The 24,627-nt window shown below is 37.1% G+C and overlaps 4 protein-coding genes and 1 long non-coding RNA gene across 8 annotated transcripts; 2 read left to right on the plus strand and 3 right to left on the minus strand.

The window, feature by feature from the left end:
* Positions 1-47: 47 nt before the first annotated feature.
* LOC117217334 (uncharacterized) lies at positions 48-8,946 on the minus strand. The gene is made up of 21 exons (XM_076524572.1): positions 8,537-8,946; positions 8,231-8,409; positions 7,836-8,144; positions 7,564-7,691; positions 7,278-7,439; positions 6,979-7,193; positions 6,696-6,910; positions 5,826-6,094; positions 5,154-5,363; positions 4,856-4,990; positions 4,759-4,787; positions 4,178-4,327; positions 3,658-3,827; positions 2,877-3,185; positions 2,512-2,639; positions 2,178-2,339; positions 1,848-2,059; positions 1,566-1,780; positions 724-995; positions 450-656; positions 48-259 (listed from the first exon to the last, which is right to left on the minus strand). Exons 1-21 carry the CDS (start codon positions 8,703-8,705, stop codon positions 163-165), a joined length of 3,942 nt encoding a protein of 1,313 aa, XP_076380687.1. The 5' UTR covers positions 8,706-8,946; the 3' UTR covers positions 48-162.
* Positions 8,947-9,093: 147 nt separating this feature from the next.
* Positions 9,094-15,132, minus strand: LOC117230123 (pancreatic triacylglycerol lipase). 2 transcript variants are annotated; one of them, XM_076524402.1, is made up of 9 exons: positions 14,891-15,132; positions 14,687-14,800; positions 12,944-13,252; positions 12,466-12,568; positions 11,635-11,783; positions 11,055-11,300; positions 10,095-10,301; positions 9,490-9,646; positions 9,094-9,406 (listed from the first exon to the last, which is right to left on the minus strand). In XM_076524402.1, the coding sequence occupies exons 3-9, from the start codon at positions 12,990-12,992 to the stop codon at positions 9,349-9,351; spliced, it is 969 nt and encodes a 322-aa protein (XP_076380517.1). In that variant the 5' UTR covers positions 12,993-13,252; positions 14,687-14,800; positions 14,891-15,132; the 3' UTR covers positions 9,094-9,348. The 2 variants fall into 2 exon arrangements, with proteins under 2 accessions (XP_076380517.1, XP_033343136.1); XM_033487245.2 differs by lacking the exons at positions 14,687-14,800; positions 14,891-15,132 and having other exon boundaries at positions 12,944-14,646.
* LOC143259990 (uncharacterized) lies at positions 9,644-11,294 on the plus strand. Of its 2 annotated transcripts, none has more exons than XR_013034056.1 (4): positions 9,644-9,819; positions 9,977-10,326; positions 10,823-11,082; positions 11,155-11,294. It is a non-coding gene; the product is annotated as an uncharacterized LOC143259990 (long non-coding RNA). The 2 variants fall into 2 exon arrangements; XR_013034055.1 differs by having other exon boundaries at positions 10,101-10,326.
* Positions 15,133-15,282: 150 nt separating the features above from the next.
* On the plus strand, positions 15,283-17,783 carry LOC117217333 (thioredoxin-T). 2 transcript variants are annotated; one of them, XM_033464870.2, is made up of 4 exons: positions 15,283-15,441; positions 16,851-16,967; positions 17,035-17,148; positions 17,232-17,783. In XM_033464870.2, exons 1-4 carry the CDS (start codon positions 15,418-15,420, stop codon positions 17,292-17,294), a joined length of 318 nt encoding a protein of 105 aa, XP_033320761.2. In that variant the 5' UTR covers positions 15,283-15,417; the 3' UTR covers positions 17,295-17,783. The 2 variants fall into 2 exon arrangements, with proteins under 2 accessions (XP_033320761.2, XP_033320762.2); XM_033464871.2 differs by lacking the exon at positions 15,283-15,441 and adding an exon at positions 16,091-16,233.
* Positions 17,784-18,238: 455 nt separating this feature from the next.
* RpI1 (RNA polymerase I subunit RpI1) lies at positions 18,239-24,530 on the minus strand. The gene is made up of 6 exons (XM_033487225.2): positions 24,292-24,530; positions 23,964-24,181; positions 19,299-23,644; positions 19,064-19,219; positions 18,683-18,986; positions 18,239-18,594 (listed from the first exon to the last, which is right to left on the minus strand). The coding sequence occupies exons 2-6, from the start codon at positions 24,145-24,147 to the stop codon at positions 18,467-18,469; spliced, it is 5,118 nt and encodes a 1,705-aa protein (XP_033343116.2). The 5' UTR covers positions 24,148-24,181; positions 24,292-24,530; the 3' UTR covers positions 18,239-18,466.
* Positions 24,531-24,627: the final 97 nt, after the last annotated feature.

Below are 24,627 nucleotides of genomic sequence, written 5' to 3' on the forward strand. Positions count from 1 at the left end.
AACGAAACGACGAAGATCTGTCAGTGGTGAAGTAGAAGATTCCTGTATGTATTAAATAAGTTCATTTTTTATTGTTCAAAGAACATGTCAAGCTATATAGGCACAACTAAAATCAATCAACTAATCAAACTGTCGCGATGTTCGCGTTTTACGGTGACAAGTTTAATTCTGCATATCCAACAAGTTGTCTCTGCTGCTTCCACTGATGATGACGCTTCCTCTTGCACCGACCATCTTCTTTCGGTTCCCAGATTTCGCTCTGCAAACGATTACGAGACACTGAAATCGGTATTGGAGACTTGTCTTCGATCTTAATAACGATCGAACAAGCGAAGACTTAGGACCGCATCACACGTTTGCTTTTGGGACAAGTTAATATTACGGATTGCAATTGTCAATTGTTCTACGCTGGTTTTCTTGCGGACCGATTAAGGACAAGCTGTACTCACTTCATCGCACGTTTGTGAGCAATATTTTCCCCTAAGCAAAATATACCAGCCATAAAACTGCCGAACGCCAGCAAGATCAGTGCGGGGGCGGTTTCATAGATCGTGATGCTTCTCGTCGACAAGGTATCAGACTGGCATTGAGGTTTTCTCGACGACCAGTGTTTAATTTGACGATCGCGAAGTCCGGTGTTGAACATTTTCGTCAGCCTTTGGCGAACAGAGAGCAGTGCATTAAAACGCGGCCCCTGATTTAAAGAAGTACACTCTTGCTCACCCGATTTTTGCCATCTCGACGAACTGCGCGTTGTGACTCGCGTACATTCCCATCACGGATTGCTTGAACAAATGTATCTCTGTCAGCGCGCAGATTTGATTCGAATCGAACATCCTTTCGACGTACGGATATGCGGTGTTAGGATCCGTGTGATACGCTAAAACACCTTCGCTGACTTGCCTAATGCCCTCTTCTATCGGCAAGTATCTTTTCGATTCCGGCAGGGGATCCCAGCGTTTTTTCCGGAAGTAGTCGGATTCCCAGTTTAGTTTCTATCGATTGGAACAATGTGACAACGCGGTGATAGTATGTAATAGGTTTGTTAAAGTGTCTTCTTTGTAAATGCGATTTTCGCAAAGAGGTAAAATTATTAATACGAAAATTTGAAATTCAGATATATGCTACCACAAACGTTATTGTGTTGTTACATGCTAATTTTTAAACTGATCATCATATATTCTTTTAGGCAAAGTCAAATGTATCTTCTGCAAACTCTTCGGCCTGGCGATACTTCCCGGTGAGTGAACGTGTTTTCCACTTTTAAATTGATATTTAATTTATATATTTATATAATATTTATATATATAATATTATTAATTTATATATTATTAATATATATATAATATTATTTATATATATATTTAATTAATATTTAACTGATATTAAATGAATTACTTGCGATCTTGAAGGGTTCGCAAATACGCAAAGAAACGTTTAATCAGGATTTGGACGGATCCAGTTATTATTGGATTAGTCAATCGTTCGACCAATTGTAAGAGCCGATAAGAACGATTGAACGATGTTCTTCTACAGATGATCGCAGGTAAGCGACGAGTACTTACATACAAAAAGTAATTTAAGTAAGGCACGGCCTCCGCAGCGATTTTCAAATTGCTGTCAGCTAGGACGGTCACTGAATCCTCCATCATGTCGAGAGGTTCGCTTAACCGAGCCGAGACAATACTACCGGAATAGTAATTGTACATTATCCAGCTCTGTATGGTGATCTGGAACAAGGCGATGCGGCTAGCCACGCGTTTCGTAGTCAAATTCGCACCTGTCGAAAACGAAAGATAGACATTGAAGAAATAGACAGTATAGCTTCGCAGGATGTTTTCTGTTACCTTGCTGCGATATTATCCCCACTGATAACACGACCGCCCCAGAATATTTCTCCTTCTTTCCGATCCCTTCGCAATTCATTATCATTTTCAACACGAAGATCGAGAACAACCCGAATCCTGCGAACGTGTACCATGTTTGCCTCGCGAACGGCTTCAAGAAAATCTCCAGTTTGATTTTGTTGGTTGACGTCGACAACAGCATGAAACATGGCCTAATGAACATAATGTTTCCTTTTTTATCTAATTTTCTCTCGCCCAATGAATCATTGAACAATAGGTAATGTAACTATTGCGAACCGATGGATGGCGTAGTTTATTCATTTTTCTCACCGTATCGGCCATGCGGCGCCAATCAGTGAAGCATAATCCAACCGCTCAGACACCATGATCCTCGGATTACTAGCGAAGTCGATGTAATTCGATTGCAGAAATTCAAAGATCAAACCGTGCACGCTGTGTCTGTCCCAGTAAATTATTTCGGAAGCGTGCACGCTGAAAAGCAATAGAGATTTAACATATCGGACATCTTCGATCGTTCTTACAGTCGAAAATGATAGTAGATACACCTTCGATCGATGTGATCGAGTTTATGCAGATCACACGATGACGCATGATTTAACATGTATCAAATTTAACACGAGATCATCGATTTTACTCTCGTTACCTAAAGTTGAAGAGATCGCCAGTGTGCAAGATCATGGCATGCACAAATTTGTGCATGCTATCCAAGGACCTCGTGTTGACGTCCTGCATATAGTCCTCGAGGCGCATATCTTTCGGTCGGTATTGTATCTGAATCAAACGTAACGTTTCAGCTCGAAAATTTTAAACCATGAATCAATTAAAATCTGCCAGTGTGCTGCGTGAAACTTCAATGAACCGATTGAAAATCTCTGAACTCTCGCAAGAATATAGTACCGATGATGTTTCGGGAACAAAAGATAACTTATCCAGGTAGTTACTAATGCATGATCGGTTTAAATTTGGCATTGATTATCCGATTACAAAGGTAACTTCGATGGCACTCACCACGCCGGATATTTTCAGTCTCATTCCGTGCATATTAGCTCTCCTGTTAATTAAAGGCTGCGTTAAAACGATATTCAACCCTTCGCCGGGATGCCAAGTACCAAGTTTGGTGACGTTCAACAAACCACCACGATATTTGCAATGATTGAAAACATCGTACAGATCGTAGCCACTTTTGTTCGATATGGCGAGGACCAAATCGGTCACCATGTTGTAAGTGGTGTCGTTCAAAAGTGGAACACTGTCGCTATAATTCGATCCCAGGATCAACCAGTTGTACGAATAGTCGTACATTCTGTATTTCGAGCTCTGCATTTCGGAAAGTCAATGAAACTCGATTTTATTATCGTGCATGATACATTATTAACACGTTCCGTGCCGAGCTTTTTTTACTTGAATCTTCACACTTTGATATTTTACTAAAACTTGATGTATTACGTGCAATTATTAATTCTCGTACACATAACAACGTAACAAAAACTTATCAATGCCCATTCTTGCGGTGGAAATTGATTCTTCGGTTCTAAATTTCTTGTAAACAATTTGTTCAGTTCACTAAGTAAACATGCAAGCGTGTACCATCGATGGTACACGTGGCACGGAACGTGTTAAACACCTAATAACAATACTATCGAGGGTTTCATTAGATTCAAAAACAAACAAAAATGCATATATGTATACGAATGTCTGCAGTTCAGTGATTACGAACGACTTCGTAGATTATCTTGTAATTGTTGTTTGTACATTCTCGAGTTACGGAGGCAGTTACTGTTAAACATACTTCGGCAAAAATTCGAACCGCAGTGTCGTTGAGACAACGCAGATCAACGATGACACCGAGCGTCCATGTTTCGCTTTTCAAGAATCTGCGGATGTTGATCTTTATGGTCGGCTCCCTTATTATCGTAAATATACCCGTGGTGCTCAGCGTTTTCAGAAGCTCGAAGTCGCCTAATTTCGAGCAACACAGAATTAGATAAACCTTATAAGTGTGTTAAATTCATAGCAATCTTTTCTTCTAGAAAATCAGGTCAACGGAAAAATGAATGTTATTTAGAAGTCATGATTAAAGGACTTGATAAAGGTCCAACCGTTTTGTAGAAGCGTATTCTAAATTTTTCTGCAATTCTATTCTTTTCTAAGAATAAATTACAGGAAGCTCCTATTTAACACACAGATCCGCTATGAATTTGTCTTAAATCTTCCGGGAACTGAGGTGCCTCGAGCACAATCCTTTATCGAAACAACGAATACGACATTTTTGGCACTGATCTACGTTTTGAAAGACTGCATATACCCACCCACTGTGTCGCCGCAAGAAAATCCTACGACATTCCGAACCCTCTTGTGCACGAAATAGTCGCGGATGAACACATGATCTTGTGCAGTGGATAACAGAGCAAACTGCAAGAGGAAGAAGAATGTAACGTACATGGCGGGAATAATAATTTCTCACGACATAAATCCGTCTTAAAATTTCTCGCACGGTGATCAATATTTTTGTAACACTTCGGTGGCCATCCGCGACGTCCTCGAGGGCCCAGCACGCATGAGTTACATGAATTTATTGGAGTTTGTTTAGTTCATGCATCGAATGCACCATGACGTCATTCCATATGCCAATAGGACAGACGGCCTGTCAATTCTGTAATTTGAAGAGTTGCGTGAGTCACGACATGGTATGGCATTCGAATGAATGTTTCAGTGGTTTGGAATAGCAAACGCGACACCAGGGTAATCGATGGTAACGTGCCAAGTTGTTTATTCATAGGGTAGCTCGATATCATTGGACGTGCACGCATTTATAACTTCGAAATGGATATTATAATGAATGTACATTCCTCGGTGTAGAATTCCGTTCGGGTTTATTTTGTTTCCAAACCGTTCAAGTCATTTTTAACATGAAGAAAACTTATGTTTGTAGTTGTTCACTATGATGGAATTGTTGATTCTAACTTGCAATTTCTAGAGCCCCGATTTAGGGCGTTGCTGGATTCGTCGATTCGCTGAATACATTGAAATTTCTTAATGCTTGCAGATTGATATTTCGTAAGGAAGGTATATTTAAATTCATGTCGACTAGATTTCTTCCGTCTATCATGGCGGCTAATAAACTGTAAAAAAATGACGCATTCTTAATTAATGTATTGATAAGTAGGATACGCGCTTTTTCATTTTTTAAATAAAAATTACAGTTCGCAAAGTTCAAAACCGATTATTTGAGTCGTGAGTTCCATACTTCCGTTATGGACATCTTATTTTCCGGTTTTTAATTACCTTGATTGTGCGAGGTAGTAAACCAAATTCTCTATCACGCAAATAATAATGGCGAATCCGACCGCGATACATAAAAATACAAAAACCGGTGCTGCTTCATGGATCGATAGTGGTTCGGCGATAAGCAGGTTACTAGGACAGAATGGTTGTCTTGCTGACCATCTTTTTATTTCGCGCCTTTGAATCCCGACGTTCCGGATTTTCGTTAGTCTGCGCAGAATAATATTACCATTTCAGATGATGTTCGTGTTTCGAACAGTTCGTTTTGTCGAATTCGTTACTAATTCCTTTAAAGCGAGTACTTTATAAAAATGCAAATTATTTCATAGAATTTTACTAAATATCAAGAGTTTTTTATTGGCAGCGAAAACTTCAAGAGAATTTAATAAAATTATTTTGCAAGGAGATTCACATTCTCATCTGAGATTGGAGAATATCCTAAAAATGCATCTTTACTGTCTCCATAATGCTTGATTATCAGTAGGCTGCGGATCTTTGTGCAAATTCCCATTTTCATACGTCATTTTATAAGAATTAGAATGAAAGAAAAGTTTCCTTCGTTATCTAAAAGATTACTCATTGTAAAAAGAAAAGAAAAATGCTATTTTAGATCTTGTTAATTTAAACATTTTAATGCGCAAAGATCCGCAGTTTAATAATCAATTTTCATACCCCGTTCTCAACAGTTTGGTGAACGGACTCCTATGTCTCGCGTAAAACGCCAAACTCGTCTTTAGCAGATGAACCTCCGTCAGCTCGCAGATGCTTCGATCACTGAACGTATGCTCGATATAAGGATAAGCGGAATCGACCATCGTGTGGTAAGCCAAAGTTCCCTTGGCTACCTGATCGAGTCCTTGTTCCAGTGGCAGATACCTGTCGTATTCGGGTATCTTCATCCAACAATTCTGATAGAAGTATCGAACGTCCTTATCCTGCACCTGTTGCGCAAACAAATTCTCGGTACAACTGACAATCAGAAAAATTCAATGAAACCGAAGCAACTTATTTAATAAGACAAAAATTCGTATAAATTAAGATTTAACACAATTTGATTTGACACAAATTTGACGCAACGGTAAGTAAGATAGTTCCGGTTTCACGATCTTTTATTCTTTATGCGGAATTCGTAATCAGTCCCAAATTTGTTTACCAGTTCGTGAATAGAAAGTTAGATTTGGTCGTCGAATCCTTAATTTTTCAAATCATATAAAAATGATGCAAAAATTTCGTTTGTTTAACGATGAAATGTTTGAAAAAAACGCTGATTATCGAAATGCAAACACTCAACGTGTTGATCTTACATAACTGCAAGATTGGCACGGAAAGTCAGGAGCTTCTAAGGTGCGGTTTTTGATAATGCTGTTTTTTTTCAAAGAACTTGCAGACGAAAGATTATCTAGAAGCGGATTCTTGCTGAGGCAATCGCTAGCTTTGTGCAACAAATTATTTCACTCACAAAATAATATTAAATTGTGCATCTACCAACAATTGACGTGTCGTTCCTTTCTTTTTGTGGGCTATAAAATTTCGATTCACTACCTGAAGAAAAGAGAGAACGTAAGGCGTCGGTTCCACCGCCAGTTTCATGCCGCTTTTGGCTAAACTGATTAACGAATCATTCATTTTCTCGCCTTTGTTTTTCAACCGATTCGACACGACGCTCGCCGAATAATAGTTCAGAATGATCGTACTGAAAATTAAAATCTGCAAGAAGGCGATGCGAGCTGCGCAACGTGTCGGTACGAATGCCGAGCCTGTACGGAAGAAATTACACTTCATTATCATCATTATCGATGGGCTTTGTTTTAGAGGAATCCTCTACCTTGCTGCGACAGAGCGCCTATTGTCAGCAAAACGGAGAGTCCGTAATTGTCAGCAGGCCTGCGGACACCTTCTAGTCTTATAAAAACGATTAGAACCGTCATCACGATTACTATCATCATTAAGATCCCGTACCACACTTTCGCGGATAGAGGTTGCAGAAACTGAGCCGGTTTGATCTTCATCGAGGAAATCGTGCGAAACATGAAGCACGATCTGAGGCAAATAATGTTTGAAAATAGATCGGAAATTGATTCGTTTCACTACTGAATTCAATTCGCAATAACAGCAATAGCATACCGAATTGGCCACACTGGTCCGATTATATCGCCATTGTTTAATCTGTCGACCTTCATCGCGACTGGACTCGCCGATAAATCAATGGTCTTCTTCTTGAAGGCTTCGAAAACGGGACCGGAATGGTCGAATCTGCGCTGCGGGTTTATTTGGATGACGTCCATGCTGGAAAACACGTAAATCAATCTTAATTGGGATTACATCATTACATATTAGCACGACATTACTAAGTAATTTGTTTTCCTGCAATTGGAAATTCAGATTTTCTGCAATGGTCTTCCACATTTACGTAAAATTGAAGAGGTTCGACAGGTGACACAGGATTATGTATAAGAACTTCGTTCGGCCGTATTTAGCTTTCATGCTATACTCCATCATCATCTCGTGCAGTGACTGATTCTCCGGTTTGTAATTTATCTGTAAGATTCATTTACATGATCATTACATTACGATTACAATCGTTTACGATCTACAAGAAAGTGTGTCGATCAAAGAGTTAATTTTCACTAAGTCTCTGAACATTTCAAGCAACGATCGGTTACACGATTAAGGCAAACTCACTACGATGCCGACTTTCAGTCTCATTCCGTGCAAATTCGATCTTCGATGAAATTTCGATTGAGTTAGGGTAACGTTCAGGCCCTTTTTCCTGTTCCATGTTCCGAAGTTCGTCACGTTCATGGCTCCTCCGCGATCTTTGCACGGATTGTACACGTCGTACAAAACGTAATTCTTCGCCGATGGTATGACGATTACTATGTCCGTGAAGACACTAAACGCGTTGTCATTTAATATACCCAGGCTGTGAGTCAAATTGGATCCGAAGATCAACCATTTGTGCATCTCGTCGTACATGGAATACTTTGTTGCCTAATCGTGTGAAGATATTGTGTATTCTCCGTGAAAATTTAAGAGATTGACTTCTTGGGGAAATATGGACACAATGGGACACTCACATCGAGAATGATTTTGGTGTAACGCTTACTGTCGCATCGAGTATCTAAAAAGACGCCCAACCGATGATACTCGGCTTTCAAAAGTTTCTTGACGTCCATGCGCTGAGCGGTTTTGAATTCCATCAGCGAAGTGTACGTAACGTACATGTCATTGAACGTTCTCGCGAGCATGATGTCATCTGTATGATACAGCATAAAAACGGTGAAGATATTTTTGATGGAATTTACTTGCACATAACGCGTACAATCCGGTTACATTGCAAGGTTTCTAGAAGCTTGAAAATATTTAGAAGAGAATCTGCACACCTTCCAGGGTCCCGCATGAGAATCCCACTACCCTCTTCACTTTCCTGAACGTAAAATAATCGCGTATAATCTCTTGTTCATCTGCACACAAAACGCTGATTAATTGCGGCAACAAAAGCAGCCACGCGTTCACCAAATTCATCTTGTCAATCTCAAAGTACACTTGCATTAAAATCGAATGAAATCATTCTCGTAAAGAGCAGTGTCTAAACAACATTTGGCTCTGTCTGACACTGATGTTTTTCATCGATACCGTATCAAGACTCAATAATGCATTCCCTTATTTCTTAATCATGATCACGATAAAATATTACCATATGTGTTTCATAAAATATACGCGCGGCGTTTCAATAAAATATGATTCGGCCACCGTTATCCGAATATCGTATTATTCTAGTGTTCTCTCTAGAACATAACCGAGCATCTCGTCTTCGTTTTCATAAAATCGAGTGTCTCTTTCAGTGAACCATCCTATTGTGTTATCAATCGAGTTGTCGATGCTGTTGTTTTGTATCAAGAAACCTCTACGTCTTCGAAACACAAAACGAAAATCAGGATTCTCGATGTGACCGACAAAGCATTTATTATTCTTCTCGCTTACAATGGTACAAAGACGAGAAAATAAGTATCATCTAATCATACTATATTAATTAATACAATTTGTACTTTCTACGGGCATCTCCGTTTCGAATGTAACTGCTCGCGTTGCATAAATAAAAATAACTCGTAAATGACTAGTACGGTTCGTTTTGCATCGCGGAAACACAATTTCCGCCGTTGTTTCCAAGCTCCGCCTTCGATGTCATGGTTCTTCACGCTATCGCAAACGGGGGTGAGTCGTTCGTTGTCAAATAAAACTTTCCTCGCAATCTGTTCGAACGGTAATTAAAACATGATTGAAACTTCACGAAGAACCAAACGAGTTGTTAGATAAGAGGAAAACAATTGCTCACGATGTGGACGCGTCTTCGCCCATCAGCACAACCGGATTGTAATCGCAACGTCCATCCTTATATTTCTCCCAACTTTCACAGGTTCTCGCCTTGAAACCGGAACTGCTCCTTATGCTCTCTGTCATGAATTGGTGCGCCCTTGAGTGACTGCAATAAGCTGGCAAATCATTCGCACAAATTTCATTCAGATACATAATAATTTTACCAATTATATTTCCAGTCATCTATTCTTTACTACTTATCACGATTTTGCTTTATGTACAGCGATCAATTCTTTCATCAGTTTCTACTAATTCTAGCATCGACCCAACGGAGGCAAGACTAAAAGCCGTAAGTCATTCTTGTATATTAAAAAATACATTGTTTCTCTCGGTTAGAATATTTTTGAAAACATGCATCCACTGGTTCAGTTAGTTTTACAACCGGTTTCAGTTTATTTTAACGTCAATGTTCTCAGGTTCTCTAGTATTAATCTTTTTTCTGACAGGAACACAAAATCAGTCTTCAAGATCTCTTAGCGAACTTCGCGAAAATCTGTTTTACGTCGTTTCGTCTTGCAGCCACAACAAATATCGCCAAGGAAATATTAAAAATGAAGATGTTACTTGTAGTCGGCACGAACGAGCATCCAGGTTGCGGAAACTTTCCGTTATTTGGATAAAAGTCAGCATGACCGAGCGGAGCCAAGAATCCGAACGCAGATCCGCTGGTGTGAATCACGTCGACGAACTGCGCATCGGTCGGATCTAATCTGAATTTCGGGTCAACAATTCCAGAAATCGTCTCGAACAGGGGACTCGCCGGATCTAGGCCTATCGCGCGATATCGTCGCGTTAAGTAATTATTTCTTACATATCGTGCATTCGTTTTTCATTATATCATCCGTTACAACTAGATTGCGGATCTTTATTCGAAAGAAACATTTTCTAATTCAATAAACGTGTATTGCTTCTCTCAATAATTGGAATAAGTTCAATTTTGTACTTCGTCTATTCGGTTTTGACGTAAATGAATCTAAAATCCGCAATCCAGGTTTGACCGGAATGCTTGCACATATTTTTGCAATCAAGCATCGAAAGTTTGGGATCAAGTAAAATGCTATCTTCTGTATTAAATCTCGGATTGCAGCGATTAGATACTTTTCGCGATTCGGCTTTTCAAACACTTCGTTCTACACTTGTATCGGCTATATCGACACTTTATCGAACGCCGAGTACTGAATACACAATACAGTAATTTTTCGCTAATTCGCGCTCAGATTGCGCAGAAAAATAAACAATTTGGGATAATAATAATAATACGATTATTCGAGCCTTTCGGCTCGTTTTTATAGTTACCAACAACTATATGACTGTTGATTATCAACAACTATAAAAACAAGTCCCAAGCCTCGTATACCGTAGTCCGTCAACGTTTTAAGACAAACAATTTAAACGCATTCCGAGGGTTAACAGTTTCGATAGGTTGAAAACGGTATAAAACGAATATAAAATAACCTGTGGAACCTTCGATAAGGATTCGCACTTCGGTCGGGACTAGACAAGATCGTTCTCATCGAAACAGACCTGTTATTCTGCCGATTCGTCCATTCAAGTAAGCGCCAGCGCATCCGGCGACGTGCGAACCCAAACTATGTCCCGTCATGTGAACATCTTTATATTCTAGGTTCGACTCGCGGTTCAGGAACTCGAGGAAATTGCCTAGAAATTCGCCTACTCGACAGGTGTTGTTCGCGGCCATTGGGTAGAGAGCACTGGCGAGAACTCCCCAACTGACGACGATCACGTTCACGTTTTCGTGAAGCAAATAGGCTGTAATTAAAAGAACATAGCAATGCGGGCTCTATCATTGCGAAAATACATTTCTGCGTCGCGGTAAAAAATTGTCGAATGTTCAATTCAATTATCGGCTTGACCCCTGAACCTGGCGTGGTCGATTTCGTGTTTATCGAAACGAATTACAACGATTATTATGAAATTTCTCTGACTCCGCGTTTGAATGACTTTGCGATGACTGTTCTAGAAGGATGACAAGCATGTTCGACAGAAAGTTCGTTATTTCCTAGAAGCGGTAAGAGATGAATCAGAGGAAGCTCTTGCAGGATACCTGTTACCTCTGCCATTTACGTGAGAGATGTTTGCGTACCGTCTATCAAACCTCGCACCCAGGCCTCATTTCCAGTGTCGCTGTACCCGTGGATAATGAACTTCGTCGGACGACTTTCGTTGAAATGGGACGCATAAAGAACCTCCGTGTTGTTTAAGAACAACTGCTCCTCGCCGAATGGATTTTCCCTGTTGAGAAAAGGACATGATAGGGGAGCAGACGAAGTAGAATTGTAAACTCGCAAAAGCGTCTCGTTACTGGCGGAGTTCAAGATGTTCGAGCATTTGCCTAATCTGTAAAACGAAGCTCGCAAACAATGTGGCGTCTCGTTTCTCCACCGGTTCCGATCGGCTCGATCGGCGAAGAGATTGTCGAGCAAAAAGAAAAAGAAAAAGTAGGCGCGTCCGTAGATATTCAAGCGTCGACGATAGCCAGTCGAGCGTCAGCGCTGAGAATAGAATTCGCCGCTGATAGACGTATCGTTGAAAAATTGTTGCATCGTTTACGACCGCGAACGATAAAGTCTCTCCGAGCCAGCGAAAAATTCGCGGCTCGTTACCAAGGAGGGACGCGAATTTTCTTCGGTGTTGCGAACACGCTACCACGGACTGTTACACTTCCATCGAACTCAATATAATCGTTTCGGTCACGGAAATTCTAACTGGTACATTGTACTCTGTTCGACGACGAAAACGTGTCCCAAATAACGAGTTCTAGAAAAGAAAGCCAAAAGTAAGAGACGAATAATAGAAGATTGGACTCCTGGAGAATTATTGTCCCGGAGATCATTTAAGTCGTGAATCCGTATTCACCATATAAGATCCTGATCTCTCGTAACCAAATGTCTTGTAATTGACAACGTCTGCATACCTACTGTACAAATTGAATGTGGCCGGTTCCCATACGGTCTTGAAAACGGTCTTGATGACATTCTCGACATCGTTTAGCAGCGTGTTCTGCGGATGTGCGTACGCTAGAATCACAGTAACGTGTTTTCAACTGAAAGCATTTCGAGGATGTTTTCTCTCTAACAAACAACTATGTGACCATAAAATTATGCTGTTAAAAAAGAAATATAATGATCGAATAATAAGATTGCCGAGATCTTGTCTTATAATCGGTGGTTAGGATCTAACGAGTTGCTGTGACATCTAAAAATTCCATTTTCTGATTTTAGGACTACCGATTTTTAGCTCGTCGATCATTTTATCCATTTACCAAATGATCTCATCGCTCGCGTTCTGTTTAAAAGAACTGTTTCATCAAGATACCATTGGTATCACATGTATAAAGAGATTCGTCCCTAGGATTGAAATATTAGTTCGTCATTTGGTCTATTGGACTATACCTGATGCAAGAACAATCGCCAGAAGGATGATAGTCCCGACTGGTGGCATGTCTCTTCTCGCAATACCACCCGATGTTGCACTGAATTACTACTGCAGCCGTCTTAGCGACGGACCGTCATTCATCCGACGGGATTCTTCATCTATCGATGACCCGATAAACCCGGAGCATCGTTCATTTACTGAATTAATTACTCCGTCGAAGTATTGGCGGCGCCAACTTTCGAGTTTCCCCCCACCGGGAGGGCTCGTCGCTTTTCACGCAATGCCATTCGTTCACAAAACTCAGACTTCAACGTTGTAGTCCGATGCTTGAAGAGAAATTGAATGATTATCATTGCAGAACAATAATCAGCATTTGCAATCTAAATGAAAGATGTGTTCATTTCAAATTGCAAAATTATAATAGACAATTTTTCTTCAGAGGGTTCTCAATAGCTTTTACATTTATTTTTCGTACTCTAGGTCACATGAAGGTCACGTATTGTAGTATGTATTATAGATGCTTATTATAGATGGTGGTTGTGTATGTATTATAGATAATACATCCACCTTGACCTTGGTAATTATGTGACGGCATTTGAAAAAAAAATCGATAACCTTGAAATCTTGGAAAATATAATCTTGAGAAAAATACGTTGCGTATCAAAACATTTATACGATTTTTTTTATCTAATACAATGAAGCAATAATTAAGCATTTAATTACATTTCTCCCGATGTTGTACTTTGTTATGTTTTTTTAAACAAATTATTTGTTTATAAATTTTTGCGTTTTAATCGTTTAAGTTTCTGGAAGAGGTCGTTCTAAGCAGCTTCCTTTCGCATGATCTGTAATACCGACGTTGCTAAAAATCGATCGTCTCCTCGCGTCCTCTACCGAATAAAACGGCCAGCTAATGAACTACATCAAACTGCAGCACAGAAAGTTTGTTTCCGTTGTAGGCACGCAAACAGAAATTCGTGATCGATCACTGATCTCTATCTCAACTCGCAACCTATGTAAATTTTATTACAACAAAGTACATGTTCTCTATATTCTTTGCTAGCTGTAGTCATTGATAATATGGTAGAGTGGGTGAAACGCTAATACATACTAGTCAATTATACTCGAATGTAAATAAATAAAACGACTTCAATGTTCGCTATACCCAGACTATAACGTACATGTCACTACGTCTAATAATAAGTACAGTTGTCATATATGTTATACGTACTAGTATGTCATAAAAAAAAGCTTTAATCAATATTGCAAATCATGGACTTACAGGAAACACATTTATCGCAAAGTATGGTTTCCGGAGAAACAGTTGCTAGTGCACATTATGAAGGTCATGTCGAAACATTTACAACAGGATATCAGCGGGAAGTAGTCGACTCGGAAACGTCACAGACTGACATCATTATTTTATAAATGAAATCGTCTCGATCAGCGTTTTAATTAAATTTCATGTCGTTCTATGCCATTACGTCAGACCTACCACTTCTAAGAACCAACGAATTTTAATTTTACAATTCTACTGTAGCAACTAAGGAACAAAAAGTGTCCTAGTATGATATTGATCGAGTTCTCTTAAACTTAGCAGAATGCATGCTAGCATGCTAGCCATATCATTTTTATGTCAAGGCTACATACTCTCAACTGTATTTCCAAAGAATTATAATAGCACCCTTTAAGTATTGATTGCAACTCCAAACCGATTCTGCAAAATGTTCAAATTTCCAAACTTCGAAGGATTTACTTACATTCATACATTCATACATTCATACATCCTTCTACGTATGTATTATAGTTTATTTATTTCCTATGCCTGTACTTCCGTTTTTGGGCGGGACCATAAACTTTCAGCGATTCATAACCTGCATCGTGACAAACGATTATTTTTAACATAATTGTAGATGTACTAATGCATACAGCAATAAATCAATAAACAATGAAATTCATAATACCATCGATGCTTCGACGTACAGTTCGAAGCAGATAAGGAGAATATTGAATTCAAAATGCATTGTGCAATTCCAAGGCAACAACACGTATCGGTACAACATGGTTTCTTTTAGGGAATTGGAGAACACGTGTGTCCTGCTTACTTAGCCAAATAAATTATTAGGAATTACAGTATGATCCAAGAATTCGTAGGTGCTCATAGATCATCGTAGATTTTCCGAAGTGCTATTATGAGTAAAACGCGGCCGGTGCGCAAGCCGCTTCGGCTTCGGCTCCATCATGTCATGCGTACAATCACGGTATGTACTGTTCTAAGAATTTAAACACGTTGGAGAAAGAAGGAACGATGCACGAGGAAAAGGGAAGACGTGACGTGATGGAACGGTCGGTAGAGGGAGAAACGGAACTATTATATGAGATTCACACACAGTAGCCACAACACGCAGACGTTCACCAGTCGTCCAAACGTTCGATTCGACGCTACTTTGTGCTAGCACCGACACAAACCAATTTCCTACAACGAATAAAAATGGTTGTCGAGATTAAGACTGACGTAAGTAATAGAATTATTGTTTCACCATGTAATTCTTCGCGACATTAAAAATATTACACCAAGAATTAACCGCACTCGCCTCCTGCACGTTGAGAACATATGCTTTAATGAACGTGGCACATGAAATAAACGGAACACAAGTATCGGATCGCAACGTGGTTCGTTCGATTATATCATACGTTTTGTGAAACCAGTTGACCTTGAGTGAATTGATCGTAGTTTCGTTCGTTTTATACGAAACTTCAGGTAATTGTCGATATCTCGCACACTACGATCATTTTTAAATATGCTATAAAAATCAACATTTCGAACAAGTTTCCCCTACACATATAATCACCGTTCGGCCTTAGTGTCCGAGATATTCATGGAAATAGTTTCGATGGTTTTACGTCGATGTGTACTGGATGCCGTTTAATTTCGGTTTAGGTTCATTTACTATACTGCAGTGTGTTTCCGTCTCGCGTAGCGTTGCTAGAAACCGGGACACGAGATGCCAGAGAATATCGCTTTTTATATGCACCAAGCGCGTGAGGACTGTTCAATATTTAAACTGCAGTGACCAGACTAAAAGCGCTATGCAAGCTTAATTAACATGTACACATTGTAAACAAAAAATTGAAATTAGCTTTGGATCAGATATTTTAACTGACTGCCGCAAGGCGGCCGGTCACCAACAATACTGCGCACGCTACTATCAACACATACTATAACTTTGGGTAGAATTCACTGTATGACATGGAAAGTTTTTTGTAAAGATCTCGGAATCTAAGCCGAACTGCGTTGTTTATAATGGTAAAAGTTGTTTAAAATGATAATTTCTACAGTAAATTAAAAGATCATTGAAAGTGGTGTGATGGTTGGGATATTGTTAATTATCAAACTTTCTTTTCATAAGGAGACAGTAAATTATAACTATAAATTGAGTAACAAATTGTGATGACTCGCAGCGCCGCGATGTGTCGGTGTTGCATTCCTGAGTACATATGTACTTATGTGTGTATGACGATCGTTTTCGAATGTGACGTTGCACAGTATTATGTCAACCACCAACAATTTGAATTGTTCCATAGATGTACATGGTTAACGGCGTTGAAATAATTTGCCACGGTTTAGCGTATCTTCTATCTAGAGTCGGGTATTATTAATTATTAATCTGAATTTGTAATTATTCGGTACAAAACTTCACGAGTTTTCTTATTGTCGTATTTGCTAAGCTATAGTTTGTATATTAATCTGAATCTATCAGTACGTGACCAACATTGTATCTCTTATCTCATTGAATTATCGCAAACGCGTTCTTGGTTATCAATAATGTGTACTCTATGTAGTATAGTCCAACGAATAAGCATGGGCACAATATACATATATAAAATAAAATGCATATCTGACACTTTTTATTTCATTCACAGGAAGAGTTCAAGAGCACTCTTGAGAAGTCTGGAGATAGTTTAATTGTAGTAGATTTCTTTGCTACATGGTGTGGTCCCTGTAAATCAATTGCACCTAAACTTCAGGAACTGTCTGAGGTTAGATATATTTTGGTTAACAATATAAAAATGATGACACTCTTAACAAATCTTTTTTTTTTCATAGCAAATGACAGATGTTATATTTTTAAAAGTAGATGTAGACGATTTCCCAGATCTTGCTGCAGAATATAACATTAACAGTATGCCTACCTTTATATTTATCAAGGGTGGTAAAGTGGTATGTATCGCTTTGGTTTTAAATGTATCTATGATGAAGCAATGGCAAAGATAAAATAAAAATATTTTTTAACTTCTTTTTAGCTGGAAACCTTCTCTGGTGCAAATTACGAGAAACTCAAACTTGTACTTCAGAAGCACATGTGAATAATTAATTTGATCAATGATAATATTGTTAAGCAAAATCGATTAATAATTTGCACTAATAAATAGAACTTACAAAATTTGAGCTAGCAGTTAGGCCATTGAAGATATTCTTACATTAGCTTTGTACTCCAGCAGCAGCATTTTGTGAAGCCTCATCTCCACTTGTGCCCTATTTGAAGGAGCCTATCTATCTTGACTATGCATCATCGCTAAAATTGGTCAATGTTTATAATGTTTCCTACAATTTTAAAAGTTGATTGAGTTTGATAAGCTTTTAGAACACATTTTAGTTAGTAGAACTTGTAATATCTGAATAAGACACGATACCAAGTTCCATCCAATCATTATTGAAGCATTTGCTTGATTTGTAAAAGATAAAAGTAAAAAGCACTTCCATTGTAAAGAAAGAGGAAGTGTAATAAAATTGTCAAAACATTTGGAGATATTACACCGAAATGTTCACATTTTATTAAAATAATCATTATCGTTTATTGTTACATTGATTCAACCTGATCTACCTTACATTTATTGTTACATTCATTTTTACAAGTAGTTAAGTTTGTCATTTCGGTCACAGATTTAAGGGCCGCACAAACAATTTCATACAATCATAGACTTGATGTTTTAAGGTAAATAAATAGTTTCAGTTAATGCAAAATATATTTTTAATGGACAGTTTTAAAAATCAAAATCTTTTGATAATAATTATCAAAGTAATAAAGTAAGATGGCTGTGGGAAACTTCAGTGATTGTATTGAATAGTTTATGAGATTAAATAAATGCGTAACAATAAATTAATTAATTTATACCACAAATTACTAAGTTAATATTTTCATAATCGATAAAACTGAGAACTAGTATATACAAAGTTGGTAAAGTAGATAATATCAGTTCCAATCGGTACAGTAGGATGTCAAGAAAATAATACAATTTTTATTTCAAAATGTATTAAATATTAAGTTTATTTCTAGATCTCGTTTACATTCGTACATTACGTATGATTTTGGATTTATTACATCACATCTAAGATATATGTATCTTTTTGTAAAATAAAATATTCATTCAGTTTATAAAAGTTTATATACAGTAAAATTATTTTTCTTACGCCTTCTTTACGTCTATGTTTTATAAGAAGTAGTGTAATAAAGTAAAAATAGTAGTTTTTCTTCGAATTATGTCGACAAAGTAATATCTGGTTGTTTTTGTAACTTTAATAACAGTGAACAGGCCCCAGTTCCAGAATTACAAGGTTGGCCTAACATTAAACGACTAGAAGGAGACACCAAATAATCTTGTTTTCCTGAAAATATTCATATATATTGAATAATTTATATAATTACTTTGTTATTTGTAGAACATATTTATACATAAATATTTAATTACTTTACCTTGTAATGTGGCATATTTTAAGAAATTGAGAGAACTTTCAAAGCTAATTTGTTGCAAAGGAGATGCAGAATCTTCCATTCCTTTTCGGCTAAGAGGTTGAAATCTACCATCAAATGTCATGTAGTCTGCAATTAGTGACAAATGACGTGGATCAACTGTGATACCATACACTTTGAATACATCTTTCACTTCTTTAATAATAACTCTATTAGCTGCTTCAATACCGTAAGTTTGAGAAATACCATAAATGTCATTAGAATATAATCTATTTAAATCTAATGCAATGTCATATTTAAACATTTCCTGTAACATAAAAAGGTATAGTTAAAAAGAGCTATAAAATGGTGGTACGTGAATAATATGGAACTCTTTTTACTTACGATTATATTTATACCATCCGTTTTGAGAACAGTATCACCATTGTTATTCTGAAATGTAAAAGCACGTTTTATACATGGTACTTCCCAAAAAACGACTCTGTTTGCAACATTTCTAATGATTGTTGGTAAGTCCAATTTCACCATTTGGAGAGGTAGCTAAAAAATATAACACTAAATAAAATAATATATATGAACATAGCTACACAAGAAACCTAAAAGTATATTCATTATTTACCCAAAATGTTAATTTACACCATGAATATTCATCTTCATCATAGTCATATTGTTCTACATGATGATACATGTTTACAACATCTTTCCTTCTTTGTGTATTGTACATTTCACTTGCAGCACATCCTGACTTTTCATTCTCGATGTCTTCATCGTCATCTATATTTTGCTGTTCTTGTACAGGTCTCGATTTCTCATTGTCATTTTCAACAGTAGTATCATCTTCCTTTTCGTTTATATCATCCATTTCATCTTCTTCCGGGTCTTCATATTCTTGATTTTCTCTATGTCGAGAAATTGATCGAGACAAGGTCGCGTCTGCGTCTTCCGCCGCTTCATCCTCATCCGAAGATTCATGCATTTCCCCTAAACGTCTTCGTGATGTCATCGAAGACTCTGTTCTTTCATCTGGTTCACCTTCATCTAACAAAGTATCATCGCGCGTAGACTTCTTTTCCTCTTCAATATGTAACAAAGCCCCCGTTACTTTGGCAACTTTCTTAATTTCTTTAAACAGTTCCTTAAAAAATATTTCTTCTGTCTTTTTCAGTATCTCATATGGTTGCATGCAAAATTCTCCTTTGTAGGACTTGTATGGAAAATAATTTATGGTCATAGTGTATAGCAATCTTCTATTTGGCCAGTGTTCCAGTTTCCTACTTATTGTAATATCATTTAATACATTTGACAAAATACACTTGTTCAAGTTTACTCGTAGTTTATTAGCTTGCTTTGTTACATTTTTCAAATTCTTTTTAAAAGGTATTTCCATGCTAGGTGTTTTAATATTTTTAGATGCCATCATAAGTATTTCACGTAATCTTGGTATACCCAAAGTGACGTTCATTTCACCACGACCAGCAAAGTGGAATGTGTTTAATGTCATCTGAGTTGATGGTTCTCCAATTGACTGTGCTGCTAATAAACCTACTGGTTCACCAGGTGGACAAACAATCTTCATTACTTTCATTGACATGAGATCTCTTAAATCACTTTTTCTTATATGGGTATTTACAGATTTATTAGTAATGTATTCGTCTATTAAATTTTCTATTTGTTCAGGAAGCACACCAAAGTCTATGTCTTGTCTATAGAGTGACGTTACAGGATCAGGACATCTGTTACATTGCGCATAAAAAGCATTTTTTTCCTCATACGAGGCTCTTATCCATTTTCTCATCAGTGAAAGTGTAGCTTTACTTCTTCCGCTGTTTTCATCGAGTTGCTCATACTTTGATGTCTTAATTTTCATATCTTGTTTTGAAAATTTTGCAAAAGCACTAATTCTTCTCTTTTGCAATGCGTTTCCATGTTTACTTTCCCATTTTTTAATTTTCTTTACCAATTTTAAAATTTTGCTAATATCAGAATCTTCTTTCAAACTTTTAACCACTTCCTCGTTAACAATAGCATTTCTATTATCAACTAAAAAGTCAATTAGCTCTTTTCTTAAAAATCTTGAGCCTAATATATCAAGTCCATCCTCTCCATAATAAATTTGTACTAAACTGCCATCTGAATCGCGTACTGTTGAATCATAGTTAATAACCAATCCTTCAAGATGTTTAATAAGACATCGTTGCAGATATCCTGATCTACTAGTTTTCACGGCTGTATCAATGAGACCTTCGCGACCTGCCATACAGTGAAAGAAAAATTCTTGCGGTTGTATGCCTGTCATGAATCGACCATCAATGAAACCTCCTGCTCTTGGTGTTGGATCGTAAGCAGGAAAACTTGGAAGACTTTTTCCACTTATCATTAAAGGTGGTCTTTTTCCTTCCAATTCAATTTGCCCCAACAAACACGATATCTGCATAGTATTTACGGTTGAACCTTTAGCACCAGATTGCACCATTAATTGTAAATTATTATCTGGAAACTTCTTCAAAAGACCAGCTGGTAAACATGTTTTATTTATATCATTAGTATAAATGTCTAATGCAGTTTTGTATTTTCTGTCAACCTGCGTGCGAAATTTTGGATTACTCCAATAAGACTCCTCCATTTTTGCTGTAACCATATCCATTGGAGTATCCTCTGGTACTTCTAGCAGAGATCTTTGAATATCTTCTCCGATCTGTCTACACCTGGAAATGATTTCTTTACGCTTTGTGTCTGCTTTCATTACCAGTAAAATATCTTCGATGCCAAGTGTGAATCCGTTTCTTTGTAAAGCAGCCTGGAACAATTTACCAAAGGCACTCAACAAGTTTGTAGAGCATATTCCACCATACAGCTCGTACAAGCAATGTATGAGACCAAATGAAGTAGCACCATAATGTGTTTTATCCAGTATACCGCATAATAATTCTCCATTTCGTATAATTACTTCCGCTTCTGACATCGTTTTTGGATCAGAAAATTCAACACCACATTTCCAAGATCGGGGTTTTGTAGTTTGCCACTCTTTTGCATTAATTTTGGCATTTGATACTAGGTTAATCCGTGCTTGATTCGATGGAATGATATTGATAATAACAGTGGATACAATTTGTTTTCCAGACCACAACGGTACAGGTTTTATAATACTAGGCGGAAGAAGAAGGATGTTTTCTTGAATTGTTGATAAGGCAGCATAAACTAATTGCATGTAATCTTGCTTAGTGAAGAATGTTCCTCTTACTGTTAAGCGTACACCAGAAACCATGTGATCTTGAATAAGACCACTTAATGGAGTACCATCCTTTGGTACAAGATATTGATTAGGCACACTTGCTATGTTGTACCCTTCGCTTCTAGCAAGTTCATTTTGAGGAAAATGTGCATTCATTTCGTCACCATCAAAGTCGGCATTATATGCCTTACAATTAGCGTAATGAAGACGCAACGTTTTCTCTCCTTTTAGAATGCGCGCTTTATGAGCCATTATACTAGGTTTGTGCAAAGTTGGTTGACGATTGAGCAATAAAATATCTCCATTCTGTAAATGCCTATGTATAATTTTAATACCCCTGAAGAACTTGTTCGCTTTGTCACTAGTCGTTAACAATCGTTTTGCAGTTGCTTCTCTCTGAGTAGCATTGGTAGAAGAGATTCGTTGTATACTTCCATCTTCATTTTCAATCATTACTGCTCCTGGATAAACTTCAGGTCCATTTAAAACTAATTGCCGTAGATATACAACATTCCAAGGTGTAACAGGAGTTGGATACGTTAATTTCATTGCAAAAATTTCGGGAATTCCGATTTCATCTATATTTAAGTTAGGGTCGGGTGTAACAACTGAACGAGCAGCATAGTTGACTCGTTTACCCATCATGTGCATTCTAATAACTCCTTCCTTCTTTTCTATAATTTGTTTGAGTCCTTGACAGTTAGCAGAATCCACTGTTCTGTTCATATCGCGATCCATTAAATGATCCACATTTATTTGCAAACTTTGCCAACCATTGTGCAATTTTTCTATTGCTGTGTCACCTTTTATTTGTTCGAAAACAAGCCTGCCCTCTTCTGGCAACTGATTTGTATCTCCATCTTGAATTGTTTGAATAATATTTCTAAGAACCAAGCAGTCTTGGATAATACTTTTGTAGACTTGAGTTTGCGGATGTTCTACCATTTGACCATCAACAAAATTGACTGGTCGAACAATAGGTGGTAAAACTGGTACTATTTCAAAGAAAAATATATCGGTTGGATATTCGATGTCTACCATTCCAAAACAGGGAATAATTACTTTAAGAAAATCTTTTTCATTTTGCCAGAGACTTCTAAGATATTCTTTAGATTGATTTGGCATTATCATTACCGTATCCAGTTTATGAATTGTTTCATTTGACTGTGCAGTAGTATCATCTATCATTTTAACAGTCATAATTTTATTCTTCAAATTTGTAACTTTTGGTATAATTTCTTTACAATATTTGCACGTTTTTGGTGTCAAATATTGCTTCAGTATATTTTCAACATATACATGCCATTGTGTATTGATATTCTTTGTGTTAAATTGCATTTTATCGTGCTGCACAATGGACTGACTAAATCTGGATCGATTAACAAGTCTCTCTATGTATGTATCAATAATATCTTGTATTAGTACCACATCAATGTCATAAGGGTTGTTAGAATCTGCAACAAGAAACATTACTTCCTGCTCCAACCCTTCCAATTCACTGATGTATCCTTCTTGAAGTAACTTCATTTTTGCTTGCAATAGTAACTTTACATATGGTGGAATCTGTAGAACAAAGCATTTTAAACAGGATAGCTTGATCAGCATACATAATCCTTTATGGAATAAAGGATTCACAACAGGTACTGGCAATTCTATGTGACCAAAATGACCTGGACATTTTATTACATTACATCCACACGTTGCACATGGATCAGAACTTTCTATAAGTGGACCTAAAAATAAACAGACTTAATTTTCTGCTTCTGAAAATCCTATATGATTCTTTTATACTGCTATTAACAATTTAATGGCTAATAACACAGTATTAATATTAACCCCTTGATTTACGATTTAAGTTATGATTTAAGTTATGACGTCACGATGGGTCATGTCACAATCAATAGTTTAATCATCATGTCATAGTTAATAGTTTCTATATTTGTCTAAATTCCATATCATGAATCTCTCTAAATATTGTAAGTCAAAGGATTAAAAGCCCAACGTGTTAACATTATTTATAGTCATCTATATTGTTTGATCCAAATAACTTACCTAATGATGGATCATATAGTCCACCTTTCAATGGATGTCCCAATATATTGAATGATAAAGGTGTCCTTATTTTAGTAACACTTAAATTTCGTATGTCATTTGCAGTGAACATAGAAAACATTAAGCAGTTTGGATCCAAATGTTTTGGAGTTAACCGTGATGCTCGATATTTAATTTGAGCCATTTTGGTAAACCTTTTTCTACTCTTATTTCAATACCTAAAAAAAAAACTATATACTTTAGAAATCTTTTAATTAATCAAATTGTATTATTTCAAGCAGCATAATATATATTTTTTATTGATGTTAATAAAATATGATATTCATACCATTTAGTGTAATGTTCATGTAAAAGACTGGTGTATACAGATAACTTCTAGAAGTAATCGTACAGCTTTTTGATAATTGAATTAATATCTTACATTATAATAATAAATTTGATAGAAGTTCTAAACAATTGAGGTTATGCCACATGGTGGTATGTAGCCACATGTATTGTAGATGTGGTGTGTATCAATGTATGCGTACATAGTAGATAGCACGTGTATCAACAACTCGACAGTCGACGTCGATAACGACGATAGCAACGATAGCGACAGTATCGACTCGACTAAATCCAATCAATTCTCGACGAATCGAAAATCGATATGTAGCAACATCGATGT

This window comes from Megalopta genalis, chromosome 9, assembly GCF_051020955.1.
Source record: "Megalopta genalis isolate 19385.01 chromosome 9, iyMegGena1_principal, whole genome shotgun sequence".
Taxonomy (NCBI): Eukaryota; Metazoa; Arthropoda; class Insecta; order Hymenoptera; family Halictidae; genus Megalopta; species Megalopta genalis.